Genomic DNA, 23,149 nt, shown 5'->3' with positions numbered 1-23,149 from the left:
TTCAAGTTCAAGTCGAGTTCATCCGATCCGAGTATTTATCGAGCCTTGACCGAGTCGATCTCGAGTAGCTCACGATCTGTCTTGTCTCATTTACAGCCCTAGTCTCGACCATTTAAATTATTCTCGCATTGGGTAGAGGACCGCATATATGTCAAAATGATGGAAAACATTAGCAGAGAATATCAAAGCTGTAATACCCCAAATTATGATTAGTGACCAAAATGTAACTTTTGAAAGTTTGATGGTCAAAGTATAAACTTGAAAAAATTTAGAGAATTATGTGATAAAGTTCGTAAAAAGAATTTTATTCCATAAGTAGATAGTTTACTCTTGAGAGTGGGGTTTTATGGAAATCATATTTTTGAATTTAAAATTTTAGTAAAGAAAAATGAGAAAGGGTTAAAATTCGGTAAGAAATCGATAATTCAAATCGAATTGGAATTTTACAAAAATTTTGAGGATGGTGGGAAATATTATTTTAATATTTTAGATCAGAGAAATTTGGTTTGGAATTGTGCAATTTTTCAGATTTAACTGAAACAGTGGAATTTAGTGACTAAAACGTAATTTTTGAAAATTTATAGGAATTTTCTTAAATAAAAGTCAAAATAATTCATCTTTGACTTTGAAAGATGATAAGGATGAGTTGTCATGGTTTTATGGTGAATAAGAAGATTCATTAAGGGTGTTTTGGTATTATCCTAATTAAATGAATATTTTATTAATTTAAGTGAAATATAATGTAAACAAAGATGAAATGCACCCAAAATTTCATCCAAATTGCTCATCTTCTTCATCCAAGTTGCGTGGGTTTTCTCCAAAGGTGAGAGAAAGCTTCAACTCAATTTTCAACCAATTTCCTTAAGATTTTGAGTATGATGTAAATAGAAAATTGTTATATGAGAAAAACACTATCATTTGGTACTAATATTGCATGATAATCTTATTGGTGTGCAAAGATCCCAAATTATATAGTTTGTGTTCATAAAAGGGATCATGAAATTGATGATGGATCTTGATGTTTGTGAGGTAGTTGATTCATATTCAAGCATGTATGATGATTAGAACATGTTTAATCTTTCTAGAACTTGTTCTTTAAATTTCGGCCATGGATTATTTGAGTAAGAAAAATTATGGAAAAATTATATATGGGTTGGAAATGATGAAGGAAGTATTCTACAAGTCTTAAAAAAATTCGAGGACCATTTTGTAATTTTTTTTAAAAGTTGGGGATCAATTCGACAACTTTGGAAATTGATGGGTTGTTGTGTAAGTGTTATATAATTGATGTACTATGCTGGAATTTTTGGTATTAAGAATCTAAGTGATAAAATGGTGAAGGACCATTTTACATAATTTGGAAAAGTTGGTGACAATATTAAAAAGAATTAATAAGTGTTTAAATATTGGGTGGAAAATGAGTTTCAAGTATATTATGGAGTTGTGATGGGATATGGTTATGTTAGTGCAATACTAACATATGTATTGTTATGAATTTGTGATTTATACAGATTGTGATTATTATGATCGAAGCAAGTCAAATAGAAAAGGGTTTATTGTGGACAATAATGAGGCACATATATTTTGAATTTATAAAGTGTCAAGGTGAGTGCAATACATGCATGACATTATACATGGATGTTTTATACATCATCAAGAAGACTTGTGATAAGTCGACCTTGTTTATATCAGCATAATATTATGTCATATTTTTATAAATTGACATGACATTGATATGTCACAATATGAAATTATAATGTATTGATTTTGGGAAATGTGATATTTTACCATGAATGTTTTCGGGTATGAATTGCCCAATGTTAAATATTGATAATATACTTTGCCATGGATGGATCAAATAAAATAGACTGTATGCCTAAGTAAGTCATTGAGGGACATGGTATAGTTGGCATGCCATAGAGTATACTAGTTGCAGTTTATATTAGCACTATAGTGTGTAAGGACACTAAGTGCAGGTTTATGTCCGAATTAGCACTATAGCGTAAGCTTAGTGTAGGTGGTGGGCACGATCTTATGTGTATTATCCGGATTAGCACTATGGCGTAAGCTTAGTGCAGGTTTAGCACTACGGTGCATGTATTTTACTCGAAGACTCAGGGTCCTCAAGGTGTTATATTGGGCTATTGTCTATGGTTTATGGTTTATTGGTTAATAAATTGTAAGTATGCAAATAAGCTTACCTGCTTATGGAATAAATGACAAGTATATTGGTAAGAAAATTTTATATTCAGTTATATTATTTTGATCATGGTAAAAATATGTTGGTAACATGATTTTAAGGCATTTTGATTTTGACATTGAAATTCATGCATGAATTGTATTGCACTGTTTATTGTTTTAATTGCCTCACTAAGTTTATACTTAGCGTGTGATGATTTTTACGCGTAGGTAAAAAGCCAGGAATAGAGTAAAGAGTACAAGACACTTCGAGCATCCAAGAATACCCTACAATATCAGTAAGACATCCTATGATGAAATATTGACTTAGATAGCGACATGTAATTATTAATGTTTTATTTGTTTTGTTGAACAAATTTGGAAACAAAATGGTAATTTTATGAGTTTTATATTTTGTTGAAATTACTGTAGCAGTGCATCGATACACATTTTTTATTCGAAATTGTTGTGCATCGGTACACTGTTCATGTTATTGTAATAGTGCATCGATACATTGTTCAATGTTCATGGTATTGTTCATCACTATTTATAAAAAAATCTTTTGCCTTAAATTTGTTATAACAAATCATAATTCATATGATATGATAATTTTGATAATATCATTTATCATTTTAAGGAAATAAAGTTTAAATCGATTTTGAAATGATATAATGGTTTTCGAAATTCGGGTGACATCTATAATCTGTATATGTATAATTATACTAGTTATGTAGGGATGGCAAAAAAACCCGAACCCGACGGGGAAAATCGAAAATCGAATTAAACGGGGACGGGAAAAAACCGTTTATGCTAAATGGGGACGGGAAAAACTGTTTATGTTAAACGGGGACGGGGACGGGTTTAGTAATCCCCGCCCCGATTACCCGATTACCCGGCCCGATACCCAACCCGATAAATATTAAAAATAAATATTATATATATATATATAATATTAATAAATTTAATTTAAATTAAAAAAAATATATATAATATTTATATATTTAATTTAAATATATATACCCGGCCCGATACCCGTTTAAATAACCGTTTATGCTAAACGGGGATACCCGTTTCCCCGTGGTTTTCCCCGATTACCCGATGGGGATCCCCGTTTAAATCCCCGTGGTTTTTTAAGCGGGGACGGGTACGGATTTTTTAAATGAGGACGGGGACGGGGGACCAATACCTGGCCCGAACCCGGCCCGTTGCCATCCCTAGGGTTATGGGTGTTACAAAAGCAAATGAATGAATACTTTTCTGGAGGTGAAAGATGCAATCAAGGGGTGGGTGGTAGAAACAAAATCTAAAAATTTCGAGAGTCTAGTGGATATGGAGAATATATTAGAACGCTCAAAGTTTTTGTGATGGTGTCAGGAAATAATAAAGGCATTCAAGATGAGATATGCATAATTAAAAGTAAGTTATGGTCGACGTATAGAAGAGATTAAAGGGAATGACTGCATAAATCGAGGTTGAAGTGGTTCAATGAGGGTGATCACAACATAATTTTTCCACCTATTCGCATATTTAAGGAACCGATAGAATTTCATTTCTAGAATCTGGGTTGGTAATGAAGAAATTAAGGAGACGAAGAGGATTACCAAAGTGATTGAGAAGCATTTCAAGAAAAGCTTCAACGAGGATGGTACATTTTTTGTGAAAAAGTTTAATGTGTAATTCAGAAAACTCAGTTTGACATTGAAGAGAGCAATTGAGGCCCTCGGAAGAAAATGTGTGGAGTACAATTAATTCGGTTGATAGTTCTAGGGCACCCGAACCCGATGGTTTTAATCTAGATTTCATTAAGAAGATTTGGGTGTTTGTTAAGGGGAGATTATTTCTTTTTTCGAATCGTTTATAAAGGACATGTGATGGATCACTTATTCAATCATTCGTTTATTGCTCTCATTCCTAAGAAGTGTGCTCCTGAAAGCTTCGACAATTTTAGACCCATATCTTTAGTAAGAAGTCTATACAAGATCTTATCCAGAGTATTATCTAGAAGACTATCGGGTCAGGTTAATTTTTGTTCGGGTTTCTTCTGGATCGGGTTAAAATTCGGTCCGGGTTGTTTTTGATTTGGGCAAATTTCGGTTTTGGTTTGGGTTAATTTTGGTTCTAGTTGATTTCGGTTTCACTAAATTTTGGATCGGGTATGGTTCAGGTCGGGTATCAAATCAAATTTGATTATCATGTTCGTGTTAATATCAGGTATTGGGCTGGGTAAATCTGTTCGAGTAATCGGGTTCGGGTCAAGTTTTCCAGGTCTAATGGGTTGTATAATCCAAGAAGTTTCTTTTCTAATGCAATATTTGTAGAGGATGAGTGTGACAAATTTTGGAAGTTGGTGTGGTAGAATCAAGCACCTCCGAAAGTTGAGTTCCTCATTTGGAGAGTTGTTTTATAAAGACTTCATGTCCTTATAGAAATTAAAAAAACAGGGTGTAACAAAATTGGATTCTTGTTTGTTTGTGTTGTGTCATAAGGAAAAAAGAGACGGTAATGCACTTATTATGTTATTGTGAGTTGGTTTGGAGAGTTTGGCAAAGATGATTCTCAATATGTTACGTTTTGATAAGTTCGATGAGCATGGTGCACTCTTTTTCTTCCTTTAGGTGTAGGGTGGTTTTTTTAACCTTGTCTATGTTTCTGTCTTATTTTATATGGTTGTGCTTAATAATATCATACAAAACTCTCTTTCAAAAAAAAAAAGTTAATGTACTTTTTAAAATTTGGTGTGATTATAATATAACATTTATTTAAAATGTTTCTTAATATTAACGATGTACAAATACTCTACATAAAGTCAAAACAATTAAAAGAAAAGAAAAGATTTCTTTTAATCAAGAAGAATCGATAGGTTTAATAGGATATTTAGGAAATAATAATTAGGTAGACAGATGATTCAGATTCTAATATATACAATATATTTCTTGATACCAAATTGCTTTTAATAATAAAAGAAATCATGTATTTGGATTAGGCATTTCAATAGGTAGAAAGTAGAACACAAATGCATCTTAGGGTCTTTCCAATGAAGCACCTCAGCTTTTAGAAAAATGAGTCGATGCATGCAAACCATAGATTCCAAGAAATCTTAAAAAAAAACGCATATGGAAAATTAAATATATAAGCAAATTGTTTTCCTTTATTTAAGATTGAAGTCTGAGATTGATTGGAACATACCACCAAATGAATCATTGGAGATTATGGAAGTCAAGGAGTTAACTGAAACAGCTGGATCCTGCACACACTTCGGTCTGTCTGTCCTCCATTAGCATTGTTTGTTATTGACTTCCAAACCGACTATTAATTGTCCTTTCTGGTTTTCAGTTTGGAACTGACACCGCCCTTTGTCCAATGTCGACCCATTTCATGTCGTACCCGTAAGTACGGCTTTCGGGTCCACCGCCACCACCTGCTTCACATCTTCAACAGAAACGTCCTACCAAACCCCCAAAATCAATGTATGGCTTCAGTACACCTCGTTGGTCAGAATCTACGCCCCGCTGATGCGTGGTGACTCTCAGGTTTTGGGTTTTACTTACCGTACATGCTAATAATTCTATACCGATTGTATTCGTTGGTACGTTCTAATCGTAAACCAAGAAAATTTGAGACTCGTATATTTAGTCCAACTTATATAAACATAAAACATATTAATATCATACATAAATTTAACTCAAATTCTATATTGATCTCATAAGTGAAGGATGCATTAATTCCCTAGAGGGGCAACTGCATCCCATTAATTTAATTAAATTATTAAATTTAGTTAATGTGTTAAGAGAACAAAAAAAGCTATATATATTTATCTTATTAAAAAATATTAAAATTTTAATTTTTAATTTTTAATTTTCTATATCCGTCATTGTACCTAATAGGTATACATATTGAACTCCAAAACAAGAACAATGAATACAACACGTACTATTGGCAACCTTCGTTTTAGCATAATCATATTTTATTTATGTTGAAAAAATATGAATGAATTGATCATGATTATTCATGAAAAATAATTAAGTTTTTTCATGAAAATAATTATTTCATTTCACCCCAAAAGTTATGTCTTTTCATATTAACCTTTTGATCAAAAAGTTATGATTTTTAATCAAATGGTTAAGTCATTTCATTTAAAGGCCTTAACCTTTCAATACAAATTCCTCTCCCTATATGAAGGCTAAGTTGTGACACATCTCAACACACAACTTTTTATTAATTTCTTTCAAGTACTTTCATTTCAATTCTCCGATTCTTCCAAAGTCATTTTCCAGTGATAGATAAAGACAGATTGTGTTCGATTGCTCACTACAGTTGTGCTTACTGTTGTGAACATATTTCATTTAAAGGCCTTAACCTTTCAATACAAATTCCTCTCCCTATATGAAGGCTAAGTTGTGACACATCTCAACACACAACTTTTTACTAATTTCTTTCAAGTACTTTCATTTCAATTCTCCGATTCTTCCAAAGTCATTTTCCGGTGATAGATAAAGACAAAGATTGTGTTCGATTTCTCACTACGGTTGTGCTTACTGTTGTGAACGTTTGTTGTTGTATCCTGGGAGACCGACGTCCAACGCTACTCAAAGCACCGAGGAGAGGACAAATCTGTCTTAAGTAAACTGTTCATTCAGGCCTCAACAAAACTCTTCTTCTATTTATTAAGTTCCATCCGATTACAGGTTCTGTTTTAATTTCACATTTTTTAAACTTTTTTATTGAAACAAAATTTTTAGATTATAATACTGCAACACTATTTTTCAATATTTTGCAACAATCTTAAGACATATTCCCTGTGTTGTAGTTCAATCTAAACTCAAACAGATTACCGTGGTAATATATTTAGGTTAATATATATTTGTTTCATATTATATTTATTATTTCGATTTTGATTCTAATTACAGAAAAATGTCTGATACTTCATCCAATTCACAATCTAATGATATTGTCGCTACACAGACTCAGGTTGCGAGCCAAACGTTACATATGACCATAAGTCATAATGAAAAGCCTGCGAAATTCAATGGAGAGAATTTCAAAACATGGCAACAGAAAATGTTGTTCTATTTGGCGACATTTAATCTGGCCAAATTTTTTAAGGATGATCCTCCTACTATTAGAGAGGATGAAGTGGATGCTGCAACTGTATTCAATATTACCGAAGCATGGAAGCACTCTGATTTCCTATGCCGTAACTACATCTTGAATGGTTTATCTGATGCACTTTATGAAGTATACAACATAAAGAAAATAGCTAAGGAACTATGGGAATCATTGGACCATAAATACAAAACTGAAGATGCTGGTGCTAAGAAATTCTTAGTTGCCAAATTCTTAAACTTTGTAATGGCTTATTCTAAAACTGTTGTGAATCAAGTGCAAGAATTCCAACTGATCATTCATGGTATTCTCGAACAAGGGATGATTATAAGTGAATCCTTTCAGGTGGCAACCATTACTGAAAAACTTCCGCTTGCTTGGAATGACTTTAAGAATTATCTTAAGCATAAGAGAAAATAAATGACAGTGAAAGATCTGATTGTGAGACTTCAGATTGAAGAAGACAATCGATGTACGACTAAAAGGCTAAACAAAACAACCAATCATAACATTGCCAATGCAAATGTGGTGGAAGTCAAAAAGGACTTCAAGAAAAGAAAACAAGCTCAAATTGAGTCTAAATTAAGACCAAAAGGCGGTGTTTCTAAGAAGAAAAAATTCCAAGGGAAATGCTTTAATTGCAATAAGATGGGACACATGTCATCCGAATGTAGGCTTCTAAAAAGGTCCAGAATAAAAGAGGCTAATGTTGTGACAGAAATTTCCAAGGAAGTATCTGAACTTGACCTATGTGTTGTGGTATCTGAAGTTAACTTGGTTGATTCAAATCCAAGAGAATTGTGGCTTGATACTGGTGCCACGTGCCATATTTGTTGTGACAAGGACTCCTTTGCAGAGTTGGTTTCTTGTGAGAAATGAGAAAAGCTCTATATGGGCAATGCTGCAACTTCCAAGATCAAGGGGAAAGGCACTGTAATTTTAAAGATGACTTCTGGCAAAGAGTTGAAACTTCAAAACATGTTGTATGTGCCTAACATACGAAAGAACCTTGTCTCTGGGACCCTCCTAAGTATACACGGCTTTAGGATGGTGTTTGAATCCTAGAAGTTACTTTTATCAAAAGGAGGAATATTTGTGGGAAGGGGATATGTATTGAACAATATGTGGAAACTCAATGCTTTCTCTGTAAAAGCTAAAAATATATATAAGAATGATTCTTCTTCTTCTTCTGTTTATATGATTGAGTAATTAAATTTATGGCATGGTAGACTCGGACATGTTAATTATGATACTTTACGTAGATTAATTAACTTAGAACACATCCCCCTATTTCACATTAATTATAATCATAAATGTGAAACATGTGTTGAAGCTAAACTAACAAGGTCTTCATTTAAACCCGTTGAAAGAAATACAGAACCTATTGATCTAATACATAATAATATTTGTGACTTAAAATTTGTTCAAACTAGAGGAGGGAATAAATATTTTATTACCTTCATTAATGATAGCACAAAATATTGCTATGTATATTTTCTTAAAAGCAAAGATAAAGCTATAGAAAAATTTATTCTCTATAAGCAGGAAGTTGAAACCCAACTTAACAAAAGGATTAAGAGGCTGAGAAGTGATCGTGGTGGTGAATATGTTGAACCATTTGGTCAATATTATGCACAACATGGTATTATTCATGAAGTAACACCACCATACTCTCCTCAATCGAATGGAGTAGCAGAGCGGAAAAATCGAACATTAAAAGAAATTATGAACGATATGCTAGGAAGTTCTGGGTTGTCATAGAACATGTGGGGGAAACTGTCTTATTAGCAAATTACCTTTTAAATAAGGTGCACCGCAAGAAAAAAGACAAGACACTATATGAGTTGTGGATAGGCAAGAAACCTTCCTACAATTACTTGAAAGTGTGGGGGTGTCTTACAAAGGTAATGGCTCATTTATCAAAGCAAATGAAAATAGGTCCTAAAATAGTGGATTGTATTTTCATTGGCTATGCTCACCACATCAATGCATGTCGATTTCTTGTGCATGAATCAAAGAATCCAGAAATTCACAAGAACTTGTAAAATTAGAGAAGTTGGCTAGAGTTCAAGGAAAAGAACTTTAGAAACTATTAATGAAAATAGTCAAGACTTCCAACAAGAGGTTGAAGTCGAGATAGAGCCAAGAAGAAGTAAAAGGGCACGGGTAGAAAAATCCTTTGGATCGGATTTTCTAACCTATATGCTAGAGACTGAACCTGTAACTTATAGTGAAGCTATACGTTCATCTGAAAGTAATTTTTGGAAAGATGCCATCAAGAGTGAAATTGATTCCATCATACAAAATCATACGTGAGAATTAGTGGATCTTCCTCATGGAATTAAGCCATTAAATTCTAAATGGATTTTGAAACGAAAAATGAAAGCAGATGGAACAATTGATAAGTACAAGGCCATATTGGTTATTAAAGGGTACCGACAAAAAGAACGTCTTGATTACTTTGATACATATTCACCCGTATCAAGAATAACTTCTATAAGAATGATAATTGCAACTACCGCTTAACGAAATTTAGAAGTACATCAAATGGATGTTAAGACCACTTTTCTTAATGGAGACCTTGATGAGGAAATTTATATGGAACAACATGAGGGTTATGTAGCTTCAGGATAAGAAAAGAAAGTATGTAAGTTGGTAAAGTCATTATATGGACTTCAGCAAGCACCAAAGCAATGTCATGAAAAAGTTTGATAGTGTTGTGATATCAAATGGATTTAAAATAAATGAGTGTGACAAATGTGTGTATGTCAAAATCATTGTTGATGGATATTTAATTCTATGTCTATATGTTGACGACATATTCATTGTTGGAAGTAACAATGAAATGATAAAACGTACCGAAAATATGTTAAATTCAAAATTTGACATGAAAGACATGGGACTTGCTGACATGATTTTGGGCATCCAAATCAAAAGGTCATCTGAAGGTCTCATATTGACTTAGTCACACAATGTAGACAAGATTTTTGAAAAATTTGGCAAGGATGATTCTAGTGTAGCCAAAACTCCGATAGATACAAGTCAACATCTATCTAAAAATAAAGGTGAAAGTGTTAATCAAGTGGAATATGCAAGGATCATAGGTAGTCTAATGTACCTTATGAGTTGCACTAGACCTGATATTGCTTTCACTGTAAGCAGTTTAAGTAGATTTACAAGCAATCCAGGGGAGAAACATTGGAAATCAATTATAAGGGTATTGAGATATCTCAGATATACTTGAAACTATGGATTGCATTATTCTAGAGATCCTACTGTGTTAGAAGGATTCTCTGATGCCAGTTAGATATTTGATATTCAAGATACCAAAGGCACAAGTGGTTATATTTTCACTTTGGGAGGAGGAGTTGTGTCATGGAAATCCTCTAGACAAACAATTATAACTAGATCCACGATGGAATATGAGTTTGTAGCCTTGGACAAAATTGGAGAAGAGGCAAAATGGTTACAAATTTTTTTGGAGGATATTCCTAAATGGCCAAAGCCTGTACCCAAAATATGTATATATTCTGATAACCAAGCAACAATTGGTAGAGCACAAAATGTAATGTATAATGGTAAGTCAAGACACATGCGACGTCGATACAATATCATTAGACAATTGATCTCAACTGGAGTTATTTCTATTCATTTTATAAGATCAAAATATAACATTGCAGATCCGCTAACCAAAGGGTTGAATCGAGATCAAGTTGATAAAACATCAAGAGGAATGGGACTAAAGCCCATGAATTATTAAGGCTCTATGTGAAGGAAAACCCAACCTAGTTGACTGGAGATCCTAAGATCTATGTTCAATGGGACAACCTACTTGCATAGACTTCGTGAGGTCACTGTGGAGGGTTAAAATAGTGGCTAAAATGTTGATAAGGTTAGGCAATACTTTTAATGACCAATATGCGTTTCGTTGAACCGAATAACATAAGTCACTTATGTGAGAGTGAAGTGGAGCCGCTTCAAAGAGACTATTGGGGCATAGTTCTCTAAGATATTACAGAACCAGGAGATGTCCACGACTATATAGATATAACCATGATGATAAGGAAGTGGTGGAGGGTAATGAACGTTGCTCTTGTTGAAGAATCAAACCTAGAAAGCTCTAGACTCGATGAAGAATAATGGGGAATGAATATGGGAAGGTGGCGGCAGCAAGTAGGGTTCTTAGGGTTTCTTTTAGGTGCTGGAAACAAGGTAAGAAACAAGATTAGAACAAGATAAACAAAAGATAAAGAGATTTAAAATAAAGTAAGATAACCAAGAAATCAAAAGACCTCTCTTATGAAGGTGAACGGTAAAAATGATTGATGGTGTGGATGTATATGTGGAAAATCGATGAATAATGCCCTATCGAGCCCTCCTAGTCGCAATGAAAAGGCAAACATGATAATATGGCTATAACCAACCCTCCTAGTCGTGATGAAAAGGCAAATTGGAGTGTGAAGATTAATCTCCCTCACAAGAACTTGAAAGATCTCTCTCACATGTCTTAACTCTAATTCCTAATAAAATAATAATAACCAAACCTTAATTCCTAATAAAATAATAAATCTGATCCTAAAAGATAATTCTTCATCCTATATTAAATTATATTACAAATAATCAATATAAATATTGAAAATTCGTAATATTTACGAAATCACGTATTAATCCCGTATAGGATTTTCTGCATGCATCATCTTCAGTAAAATGGACATATATTGAGTTCCCGATATCGGATTGATGTGATTCAAGAACCCTTAGAAAGATAAGAGATAGATGGTCATATATCCAGGACATATTGACCAAATAAGATCAGGATCCCATTCAAAAAGTCATCGCAATTATGCTTCTGTTCTGATCTTCTTTTCCAATGCTTGGACGAGTGGATCATTTGGAAGAGTTATTACTTCTTCCTTTGATGTGAGCCTTGTGATGCATGTATCATCCTCCCTTTCTTCAAAAATATTTGACCTCGAATTTGAAACATTAAAGGGAGCAACATTAGAATCGTTTAATGATTCATTCACATTATACTTACTGAATAGATATGCTTTGAATCTTTGAGACGTTGTTCTTCTAATAGGTTCGAGGAGAAACATTAGTCCAAAGAAGCATGTATTATGGACCCTGGTGCATGTATCATTCCCCCACTCCTTAAAAGGAATCGTCCTCGAATATGAAAATCCAAAAGAAAGAGAATTATTGTGTTGAAAGAAAAACTTGTGAAACATTTACCAGGATCAATGTGATGTGTCTTTATGCGTTTTAGTCGAGGTTTCTTCTTTGTAGGAACTGATTTCTTGTAGTCTTGAAATCCTCTTTTGCATACAAGTCTTGTAATCTGATGTTTAGGTTGAAATTCAACATGGCGTCGACCACTGTTGGCTTTCTGTATGATTGCTTTAGATAATTTTCCCATGGTTTTATTCTTGTGTGGTGAGAATAAGTGTTTAAAAACCATGTTAACTGATCTGTTAAAGTAATCCCTTAAGTCTCCTAAGTGTGGTTCATGAATTAAGAATTCTCGGGAGGAGATTTGTGGACTGTAAAACATGTTTAGTTGGAAAGGAAACTCAAATACAAGATAAAACTCATTAGAAGCACTTTTAAAAGTATAGGTAGAAACATAAAAAATATCTGAGTTATTGTGATATACATCTTTGATATGTTCAATTCTCGGAAAAGTAGTATGCGTTTGATTGGTAAGAGTATACCTTCGTGGTAGTGTATCGTCTACTGTGATTTGCTTGCCTCGGGTTGTTACGTATTTAAAGGAGTTATGCTTAGTATGGATGATAACTTCACGAGCCTTACCTTGTAAAAAGGAGAAGAAGTATGTTACAATGTCATTAAAATGAGTAACAAACTACTTACCTTTGGACTCCCGTAAATCGTGACTCTTCATTGATATGACATAGTGATTAGGGCTTTCAGGTGGTAACCCGTCAAGAGAGTCACATAACACTATTCAACAACTCTTGGCGATGGAAGATGGTATGGGTCAGTCTCGTGTTACTTTTACTTTTTTATCATTTACATGGATTTCCTGTGCACGAACTATAAAGCATGTAGAGTTGTTCAAATCATGTTTCGTCATTAAGATGGCGTCTGGACTAAGGCTTTCCTGTATGTAGCCTTTTCGTAACAATTATAACTCTCTGGTTTCTTCGATATTGTATGTTTGACGAGGTATGATGGAACCTTAAATTAGATTGGTTTGGTGTTGTTTTCTTATTTTCGGTGGTAATTCGTTAGGTGGATCACATAACACTTCTTGAAAATCTTGTAACAAAGATGAAAACACACTAGGCAAATCCTTGTTAATGTTTGAAATCGAAACAATTGATTCCCTAAAGTGAATAAGGATGGAAGGTTGTTTGTAAAGAAGGTTCTCTCTCAATTCTTTTATGCTCACACATTGATTTTGAGTCACTCTTTTCTTCTTACATTTAGGTTCACTCACCACCCATAAATCATTATTCTTTTGGCTTTTGTAACTAGTGACCTTTTTGATTTTGCCTTTCTCTCATCTTTTTCTTTTTTTGATTTCCCTACCTCCTCACAAATTATCATTTGATCTTTAGGGGCTGGAAGTGTGTCATTCTTTGCTGGTCGTTCTTTCTTCTTGTTAGGTTTGTCATCTCTTGGCTTTTTTTGAGAAGATAGAGTAGAATATGAGGAAGGATTTGAAGGATTACCTTCGTAAGAGGATGAAGTACATTCGTAATGTTCTCTGAATCGGAATCTCCTTTGGATTTTTTCTTTGATTGTCATTGCTTTCTTTAGTGTATCTTTAAGGTTTTCGTACCCTTGTAGATCAATAAGATCAGTGATGTTTGAGTTTAAGCCGACGACGAATCTTGACACGGTGACCTCTTCATTTTCGATTATGTTAGCCCTGTTGAGTAAGGTTTGCATCTCCTTATAGTACTCTTCAACTGAACTTCTACCTTGTCGAAGTTGGTGTAGTCATAGTTTAACTTCTCGTGTATAATGTGTCGGTAGGAATCGCTTCCTCATGGTTTGTTTGAGGTCGGTCTAAGAAGTGATTGTTGGAATTTGGAAGTTCTGGATCTTTTTACTTGTTTGCATCCACCAAGTTCGAGCATATCCTTCGAATTGCATGGTGATAAGGGGAACTTGTTTAGCTTGGGGGTAGTCATGGTATGTGAACATGAGATCAATTTTTCCTTCCCAATCGATATACCTGTCCAGATCATTGTCTCCTTTGAAAGACGGGATTATGAACTTTGGTTTTGCAAAGAGTTTGGGTGCTTGGAAACGTGGTTGTTCTCGCCTGGGTACCAAAAGTTCAGCATTGTTTGTTCTTGGATTCTGGTTTGATAGATCTAGTTGTGGTTCTTGTCGTTCTCTCACGGTATTGGTAAGTTCATCAAAATTTTCAACTTGAGTCGTAATTCGTGCAAGTGTGGCTAAGATAGTCGTAAGTGTCTTGATGTTATTTTTGCCCATCCTAAAATCATAACACTCGAAAGAAAATTTTAAAGTAAAATAAAAGAAAGAAAATTCAACAAAGCAAGAAATCTCACAAGTCACTCCAAGAAAGTAACACAACGAGAGGCAAGTAAGTTGATCTTGTACTCTTTAAAACTCACTTTACCAAGTAGTCTTCCACAGTTCGTATCGGAGTTTGATTACTAGCAAAAGTGATAAGAAAACCTAAAAGCTCTAAGAGGTCAAACAAGGGTTAGACTCCAAGAGAACGAGAATGCAAAGAAGGAAAAAGTATGCAAACTATTTAGTCCTACTAAAACAAGAAAGAAAATGTGTTAGATAATGCAAAAGAACAATAAAAGGAAAAACAAAAGAACCTAAAGCACTAAGAGTCAAAGAAAAAAAAAGAACCAACCCAGAAACCTAGAAAACGCTGGATCAACTTGAGCAACGTTTTTGAGGAGGTTACCGGTGTCCAAAAATTCTTGACAAATTCTTGAATATCTTTTGATGTGTAAAGAAACCTCCTGTGAAATTCAGAACCAAATACCTTCAGTAGTATCCAGTAGACTCTGTTGAACGGTAAGTCCTCAAACAATCTGTTTTTCTTGATCGCTTTGTTCGAAGGTGTTCTTGATCTCCAAAAATTCTGATTTTTTTGTGTGAATAATCTTCAATATATAAAGTTGTAATCTGGAAATTTTAACCACGAAATTCCTCCTGTAGAATGTTCAAGAAATTCGACAAGATCCTAGATCGAATTTGCGATGAAACTTGAAATATGTATTTGAAGGCTATAATGAACTCTGATTTGGGTGAATTTTGGACTGGAGATTTATATTAGGATGAATATGATATCTGGAGAAAATCAGCCCTAAATACCTTAGTTTGCAATTTATTTTTTGAAATTTTGACTTTTTTTTTCCTTTTTTGTTTTTTTAATTAGCTCCTCAAACAAGAAGGGTTTGAATATAAATTAAAATTAAATAAAAAGAACCTGAAACGATGAATCTTCTCTGAACTAGCTCTGTTGGGATACCTTGACGGTTTTGTGTGTAAGAACAAGCAAGATTGCTTGCTTCTTTCCAAGAATCGGCCCAAATTTGATACCAATTGATAGGGAAGTGGTGGCGGGTTAATGAACGTTGCTCTTGTTGAAGAATCAAACTTAGAAAGCTCTAGACTCGATGAATAACAATGGGGAATGAATATGGGAAGGTGGTGACAGCAAGTAGGGTTCTTAGGGTTTTTTTTAGGTGCTGGAAACAAGGTAAGAAACTAGATTAGAACAAGATAAACAAAAGATAAAAAGATTGAAAATAAAGTAAGATAACCAAGAAATCAAAAGATCTCCCTTATGAAGGTGAACGATAAAGATGATTGATGGTGTGGATGGATATGTGGAAAATCGATGGATAATGCCCTATCGAGCCCTCCTAGTCGCAATGAAAAGGCAAACACGATAATATGGCTATAACCAACCCTCCTAGTCGCGATGAAAGGCAAATTGGAGTGTGAAGATTAATCTCCCTCACAAGAACTTGAAAGAACTCTCGGAGAAGAAGCTTTGAAGGCACAAGGCAATCAACACTTGCAAAAACGAATTCTCATTGTATTATTAATCAAAGAAATCTTGTTTACAAAGTTTAATGAAGCCTATTTTATATAGGGGTTGAGTTCTAAAGGTCCTAAATAACTAAAGAATAAAATAACAATAAACTAAACATGTCTTAACTCTAATTCCTAATGAAATAATAATAACTAAAAATATTGTTTTAACCCAACCTTAATTCCTAATAAAATAATAAATCTGATCCTAAAAGATAATTCTTCATCCTATATTAAATTATATTACAAATAATCAATATAAATATTGAAAATTCGTAATATTTACAAAATTACGTATTAATCCCGTATATGATTTCCTGCATGCATCATCTTCAGTAAAATGGACATATCTTGAGTTCTCGATATCGGATTGATGCGATTCAAGAACCGTTAGAAAGATAAGAGGTAGATGGTCGTATATACAGAAGACATATTGACCAAATAAGATCAGGATCCCATTCAAAAAGTCATCGCAAGTCTACTTCTGTTCTGATCTTCTTTTCCAATGCTTGGACGAGTGGATCATTTGGAAGAGTTATTACTTCTTCCTTTGATGTGAGCCTTGTGATGCATGTATAACATGAGAATCAAACTCTTGTTAGTAAGATATTTGTGTGAGGTATGTCATCACTTAAACAAACGACAGGACAATTCAAGGATATCACGTCTACTGGACATCCAGTAAGGTAAACATACTTTCACAAGGGAAGGTTCAAAGGGGGACGCCTACCTATCCTATGCAAATATTGAACGAAGAATCTATCACCACATCGAGTCAATGTTTTAAACAATCAAATTCATTCATGTGGGGGATTGTTGAAAAAATATGAATGAATTGATCATGACTATTCATGAAAAATAATTAAGTATTTTCATGAAAAATAATTATTTCATTTCACCCCAAAAGTTATGTCTTTTCATATTAACCTTTTGATAAAAAAGTTATGATTTTTAATCAAATAGTTAAGTCATTTCATTTAAAGGACTTAACCTTTCAATAAAGGTCTTAACCTTTCAATAAAAATTCTTCTCCCTATATAAAGGCTAAGTTGTGACACATCTCAACACACAACTTACTATTGTGAACGTTTGTTGCTGTATCCTGGGAGACCGACGTCCAACGTTACTCAATGCACCGAGGAGATGACGAATCTGTCTGAAGTAAACTGTTCATTTAAACCTCAACAAAACTCTTATTCTATTTATTAAGTTCCATCCGATTACAGGTTCTGTTTTAATTTCACTTTTTTTTTAACTTTTTATTGAAACAAAAATTTTAGATTATAATACTGCAACACTATTTTTCAATATTTTGCAACAATTTATAAATATTTGTATAGGTCTTTTTGAATATTTAATATTATAAATATATATAATTTACACGAATTCTTTCAAAAGTAATAATTTCCAGAAGTTAATGATTTGATACTGTCAAGCTTATATATTTGTATCATGCAAACGGCTTTTTTTACTCCATATTTGCTTGGGATTATTTTTAATAATGATTTAATTTGGAGTTTGTTGATATGGTGTTTTTTTTTACAAATACAGTTATATGAATAGTTGTGTTGTGAACACCGCCATACACAGTATATATAAATGAAGAAAAAGGCGGTGTCGACCACACCGGCGGTATGGAAATAAACATCATTGTAGTGATGGGCAGCACCTTCGAGTCTTGTATTCGTCAAACTTGGCGTCCTCCTCCTTTTTACAATTACACCTATACTCCATTTTTTATTTACTTTATCACTCATTGTCTGTATTTGATGTTTCAGCATTTGCATATAAACAACAAGGTTGAATATTGAACACATTTAAGGTATATATCATTAATAAACAAATTTTAAAAATCAATTAATAGTTTCTGTTTAATTTTTTTAATTATTATAATATACATATATCTCATAGATACAACTGTTCGAATTCAATTCTCTCAGAAAAATAATATTTCTTTCACCAAATATTCATTTAAATTATTTTTTAACCAATAACATTTTATAATAGGTTGATAGTATACAGTGGCTGATCTAGAAAATTTTCAAGGTGAACACATATGTATTAATAACATAAATTTTTCGTATGTAACAAGTAAAGATAAAATTTTCATGATGAACATTATGAATAAAATGAACAACTAACATAAATAAATTCGAATTTCACAGTAGAGACGTGCCCACTCTAAAAAAACATATGGATCTATCACTGATAGTATACAAAATTACACATTATTAATGCCTTAAATTTTTTTTATATTACCTCTATGCCATCATCATTTGTGTAAACTATAATAAAAAACGATTACATATTTGATTTAGTTTAGTTTATCATTTAAAATAATAACATCAAAATGATTCCCTTTGTGTACATTGAAATGGTGTGTCTGGATAAGTTACTTATCTTATTTAAATCCACCCCCTAAACAATAATTTCCTAAGTAAATTCGTGTGTAATATGGTAACTTTTTTAGAATAACATGACACTTAAATTTATATATATATATATATATATATTACATGTTATCGATATTTAATTTATTAATCAAGTAATTTAGATCAAGTATTACAAAATTTATAATGAAAAAATCCTCACAACTCAGTTTATTCCATTTATATTTGTTCGGATCCAAACTTTGAACCTTATTTAATTTTAAGATTTAATATTTCATCTTATTAGATCAACCAATTTTTTGTTGAATTTATTTATTATATAAATATTATATATGGTTACACCTAAAAGATATATAATGGTAGACTATATCCAAATTCACTTAATTACGGGTTTGGTAATAATTGTGTTATTTGTTTCTTCAAAATTTACGAACATGTCACTATGTCGTTAAGTATTACAAAAAATAATGATGTGACTTGATATAATAATAATTTTAGTCCTTAAAACTTATATAACTCATCAATTTAGTCCTAATATGAAACATTTAAGAAACTTAACCTTTCTTATTCAGAAAAATATCACTTTAATATTTGTTATTCTCTCATAAATATTATATTACTTTCATGTTACTCTCCTGGTATAATAATATTTTAACAGTAAGTTATTGTTGTTTTATGTCAGAATGCATTTATCCGACTACTGTTTTGATTCGCTGGACTCGTTTAGTTTGATAGTACCAAAAAATAAAGACTAAATTGATGGAATTTTAAATTATGAAAGATCAAATTTATTGAATTATTTTAAATTAGGATAAATTTGATAGAATGAATAAGTTTTGAGAACTAAAAATATTATTTTTATTAATTGATGGAATGAATATTTTAAATAAAGTTCAAAAATATAAAATTTAAGATAATATTACTAGGACACAGGATAATGAGATTACTAATTGATGGCTATGCTATTTCCCAACGTAAAATTGTATAATGTAGTTCCAATCCATATAAGACTGGGTAAAAAGGTGGCCCAATGTTGGGCTTCCAAGGCCTAATCTTAAGCCATTCAGTAATTGGAAGCCTAGAAAATCAATAAATATCCAATATCTGAGACAAAATTGCTTAAAGAAATCAGCATCCCTCTACTTTATGAAAAATATGAAATTAGTTCTATTCAAATTTTCAAAATTTGATCCCATAGTTTACGAAAACTAAGAAATTAGTCCAATTAATTAAATCTTGCCATTAAATCGCTGGCTTCAAATTCGAAGTTCAATAATTTATGTGCAAGAAATTAGCCAAAATCAACAATTTCACACTTAATATGCAACAAATTAGTAAAAATAAACAATTCAAGTTCTAAGCTTATTAAAGGACAAGAACCCGATCCAGGTTAATCCGACTGCAACCAATCCAGTTCGTTCAACTCGAAACCGAAGCATGAGAAAAGAAGACATGTTGTTCCTTGGGATAACAGAGATTTCATCTGCGTGAATCTTTCAGCCTCCTCAAAGCGACCATGCATATTAAGAAGCTCAATCATTATACAGTAATGTTCTTCAGATGCCTCGAGTTTATATTTACGAGTCGTGACACTGAATATTTGGCAAGCCTCATCAACAAATCCAGCCTTTCTGCAAATCGATAAAACCACTTTGAAAGAGAAATGATTCGGAGTGAATCCATCAGATATCATTAGATGAAAAAGGCGAATTGCATCTTCATGAAGAACATTATATCCATGAGCCTCTACGATGGCAGTCCATGTCATAGGACCCTTAACACGGATGGCATCAAATACTATTTCGAATTGCACATTAATCCACAACCACCGTACATCTTAACCATATCAGCCTATACAAAAGGAATCGACTCGAAATCTTTCTTCAAGACTTGTCCATGAATCTCCTTTCCAAGCTTTACAGCTTTAAGCTCACTGCAAATGTTGAACATCCTAGCCATTAACACCGGCCTGTGTTTCGACAACTGCATTGACCTAAACACATCGATTGCTTCGTATAAACACCCACTCTCCGCATACGACTCGATCATAACCGTCCATGAAATCACATTCCGTGCCTCTAAACTATTGAACAACTTCAAAGAATAATCTAAAACGCCACACTTTGAGTACATAATCATCAAGGAAGTGACAACAGATATATTAGGAAAGAAACAATTCTTTACAGCAAAAGCATGAATCTCCATCCCATGATTGAGATCCCTAAGCCTTGAGCAAATAGGAAGAATTGTTGAAACCGTAACAACGTCAGATTTAAACCCTTCCTGTTGCATCCATACAACTGATCGCAAAGCCTGCTCAAGTCTCCCATTCGATATGTATCCCGACATCAAAGCGGTCATTCCTTTCTTCAGAACAATAGAAAACGTCTGCCCGATTCCATATCACCACACTTGCAATAAATATCAACTAAACCTGACTGAATAGCCAACTCTTTCGAATAACTCAATCACACAAGCATGGACCTCCTGGCCTATTTTTCGTGCCCAAACTTCTCCAATCACTGGAAGAATCGTAGGAAGTATAACAGAATTTGGATATATACCTTCACTTATCATCCATCTAGCATAATCCAAGGCTTCCCTCTGCATCCTATTATGAGCAAAACCCGCAATCATCGCCCCCCACAAAACAATATCTCTCTCAGGGATTTCCTCGAACACGCTGCGAGCGAGCTTAATCTTCCCGCATTTAAAATACAAGCCTATCAAACCTGTCCTCAGCATTGAACTATTGTTGAAACCATATTTAAACAAAAGGGCATGAGCCTTTAAGCCTTGTCTATACGCTGATGCACCCGCGAAGCTCTTAAGAACACTAGAGAAAGTGTGCTCATTCAATTCGACCGCCAACGACCTCATTTCACAAAACGTTGAAAGCACATCCAAATACCGTTTTCCACCCAACACAACACTCCCTCTAAGCAAAGCATTCCAGGAATAAGCATTGTTGGTAGTCCATCCATCGAACACCCTTTGGGCGTCTTCGATGGAGCCACAAGAAGAGTACATGTGAGCCAGTTTGGCTCGTAAAAACTCGTTGCTTTCGAGCCCATTGGTGCGAATGTGAACGTGGATTTGTCTTCCGTCCGCTAAGGATTTGGTGCGGACACAAGCGGCGAGGAGGGAAGGAAGGTGGTGGGATTGACAGAGATGCCTTGTTGGTCTACGTAGTCCAAAATGGAGAGGGCTTGTTTGAGCTTGTTCTGTCTAGCGAACGCTTGAATGTCTTTGTAAATGGCCTGTGGGTTCTTGGAGTGGAGCGGCAAAGAGGAGGGGATTGGGGTTTTCTGGAAGGGGAAGAAGGCAATGAAGGGGGTTTCTTCTTCTTTTGCGGGGAAATTTGGTTGGTTTCTTGTGGGGTTTGGCTGGGGATTTTGCGGAGGCTTTGATTCTGCAGAATTGTTTGGCCTTACGGGACACACGATTTGGAGGGGAGAGATGAAGATTGAATGAAAGGGGATGAGATTGAATGCATTACATGCCTTCTTTTTCTTTCTGAATACTTCCATGCATTTTTTCTTATTCGGATACTAAAACTCCAAATATGCTTTCTCAGTCTTCCACTTATATCTTTCTTTATTTTCTTGGGTAAACTACATATGTAGTCACTCACCTTTTTTTAGGATTTTTTAGGTCAATTAATTATTCAAAAGTTAATACTATGTTTTTTATTCTGTTTTGATCACCGGATGTTATTAATGATGATATTAACAGTAATCATAAGATAATATCATGTCATTATCAAAAAAATAAAAAAAATCATTACATCAATAATTCTATTTTTTTAACAATTTGGGTGACATAAATAAAATTAGAATATAATGTGAGGTATGATTTTAAAAAATATTAATTAGATGATCAAAATAAAAACACAAGGTGATTAATTTTCCCTTCCTTTTCCTTTTAACTATATCATTAGTCACTAAATTATTATATCTTTCTATTTTGATTAGCAAAAATATCTCATTTATAAGATCATCACTAATATTATGTTTATTATTTCTATTTTAATCAATAACCATTGAAAAATTAACGATAATAGCATTGATTTTTTACGTCATATTCTCTTTCACCATCAACAGTCTATATATATATTAATGATTTTATTTTTAACAAAAAATGCTATAAAATAAAAGGGTAAACTTTACGGATCATCACTCAACTTTCTTTTCTCTCCTATTTTAGTGAAGACAACACGTTCAGAAAATTGGATACAGACCCAATACGTTTAATTTATTACGGATTTTTTAATATTTTTATTGAATATTTATAATTAAACTCAGCTTTATACTTTCTATAATGAGTTTAGTGTCATTTATGATCTTTTTATAATTTTAGAATTTTTTAATAAAAAGATGCTAGAGTTTTTTCTTTAGGGAGTTTTTGGGAGCCTA

General features: G+C 33.3%; 1 protein-coding gene and 1 pseudogene across 1 annotated transcript; one reads left to right on the top strand and one right to left on the bottom strand.

Annotated features, from left to right (window-relative positions):
• The first annotated feature begins 7,089 nt into the window (after positions 1–7,089).
• On the top strand, positions 7,090–7,701 carry LOC120154402. The gene has a single exon (XM_039166165.1). The coding sequence runs from the start codon at positions 7,090–7,092 to the stop codon at positions 7,699–7,701; it is 612 nt and encodes a 203-aa protein (XP_039022096.1).
• Positions 7,702–8,457: 756 nt separating this feature from the next.
• On the bottom strand, positions 8,458–22,264 carry LOC120154401 (annotated as a pseudogene).
• Between the last annotated feature and the right edge of the window lie 885 nt (positions 22,265–23,149).

This window comes from Hibiscus syriacus, unplaced genomic scaffold (assembly GCF_006381635.1).
Source record: "Hibiscus syriacus cultivar Baekdansim isolate YM2019G1 unplaced genomic scaffold, ASM638163v2 tig00111129_pilon, whole genome shotgun sequence".
Lineage (NCBI taxonomy): Eukaryota > Viridiplantae > Streptophyta > Magnoliopsida > Malvales > Malvaceae > Hibiscus > Hibiscus syriacus.
The sequence above is the reverse complement of the archived record's forward strand: the minus strand, read 5'-3'. Positions and strand labels throughout refer to the sequence as shown.

What these genes read in the sequence shown, in the direction of transcription:
- LOC120154402 (XM_039166165.1), top strand. Translation starts at nt 7,090, where the DNA reads ATGTCTGATACTTCATCCAATTCACAATCTAATGATATTGTCGCTACA.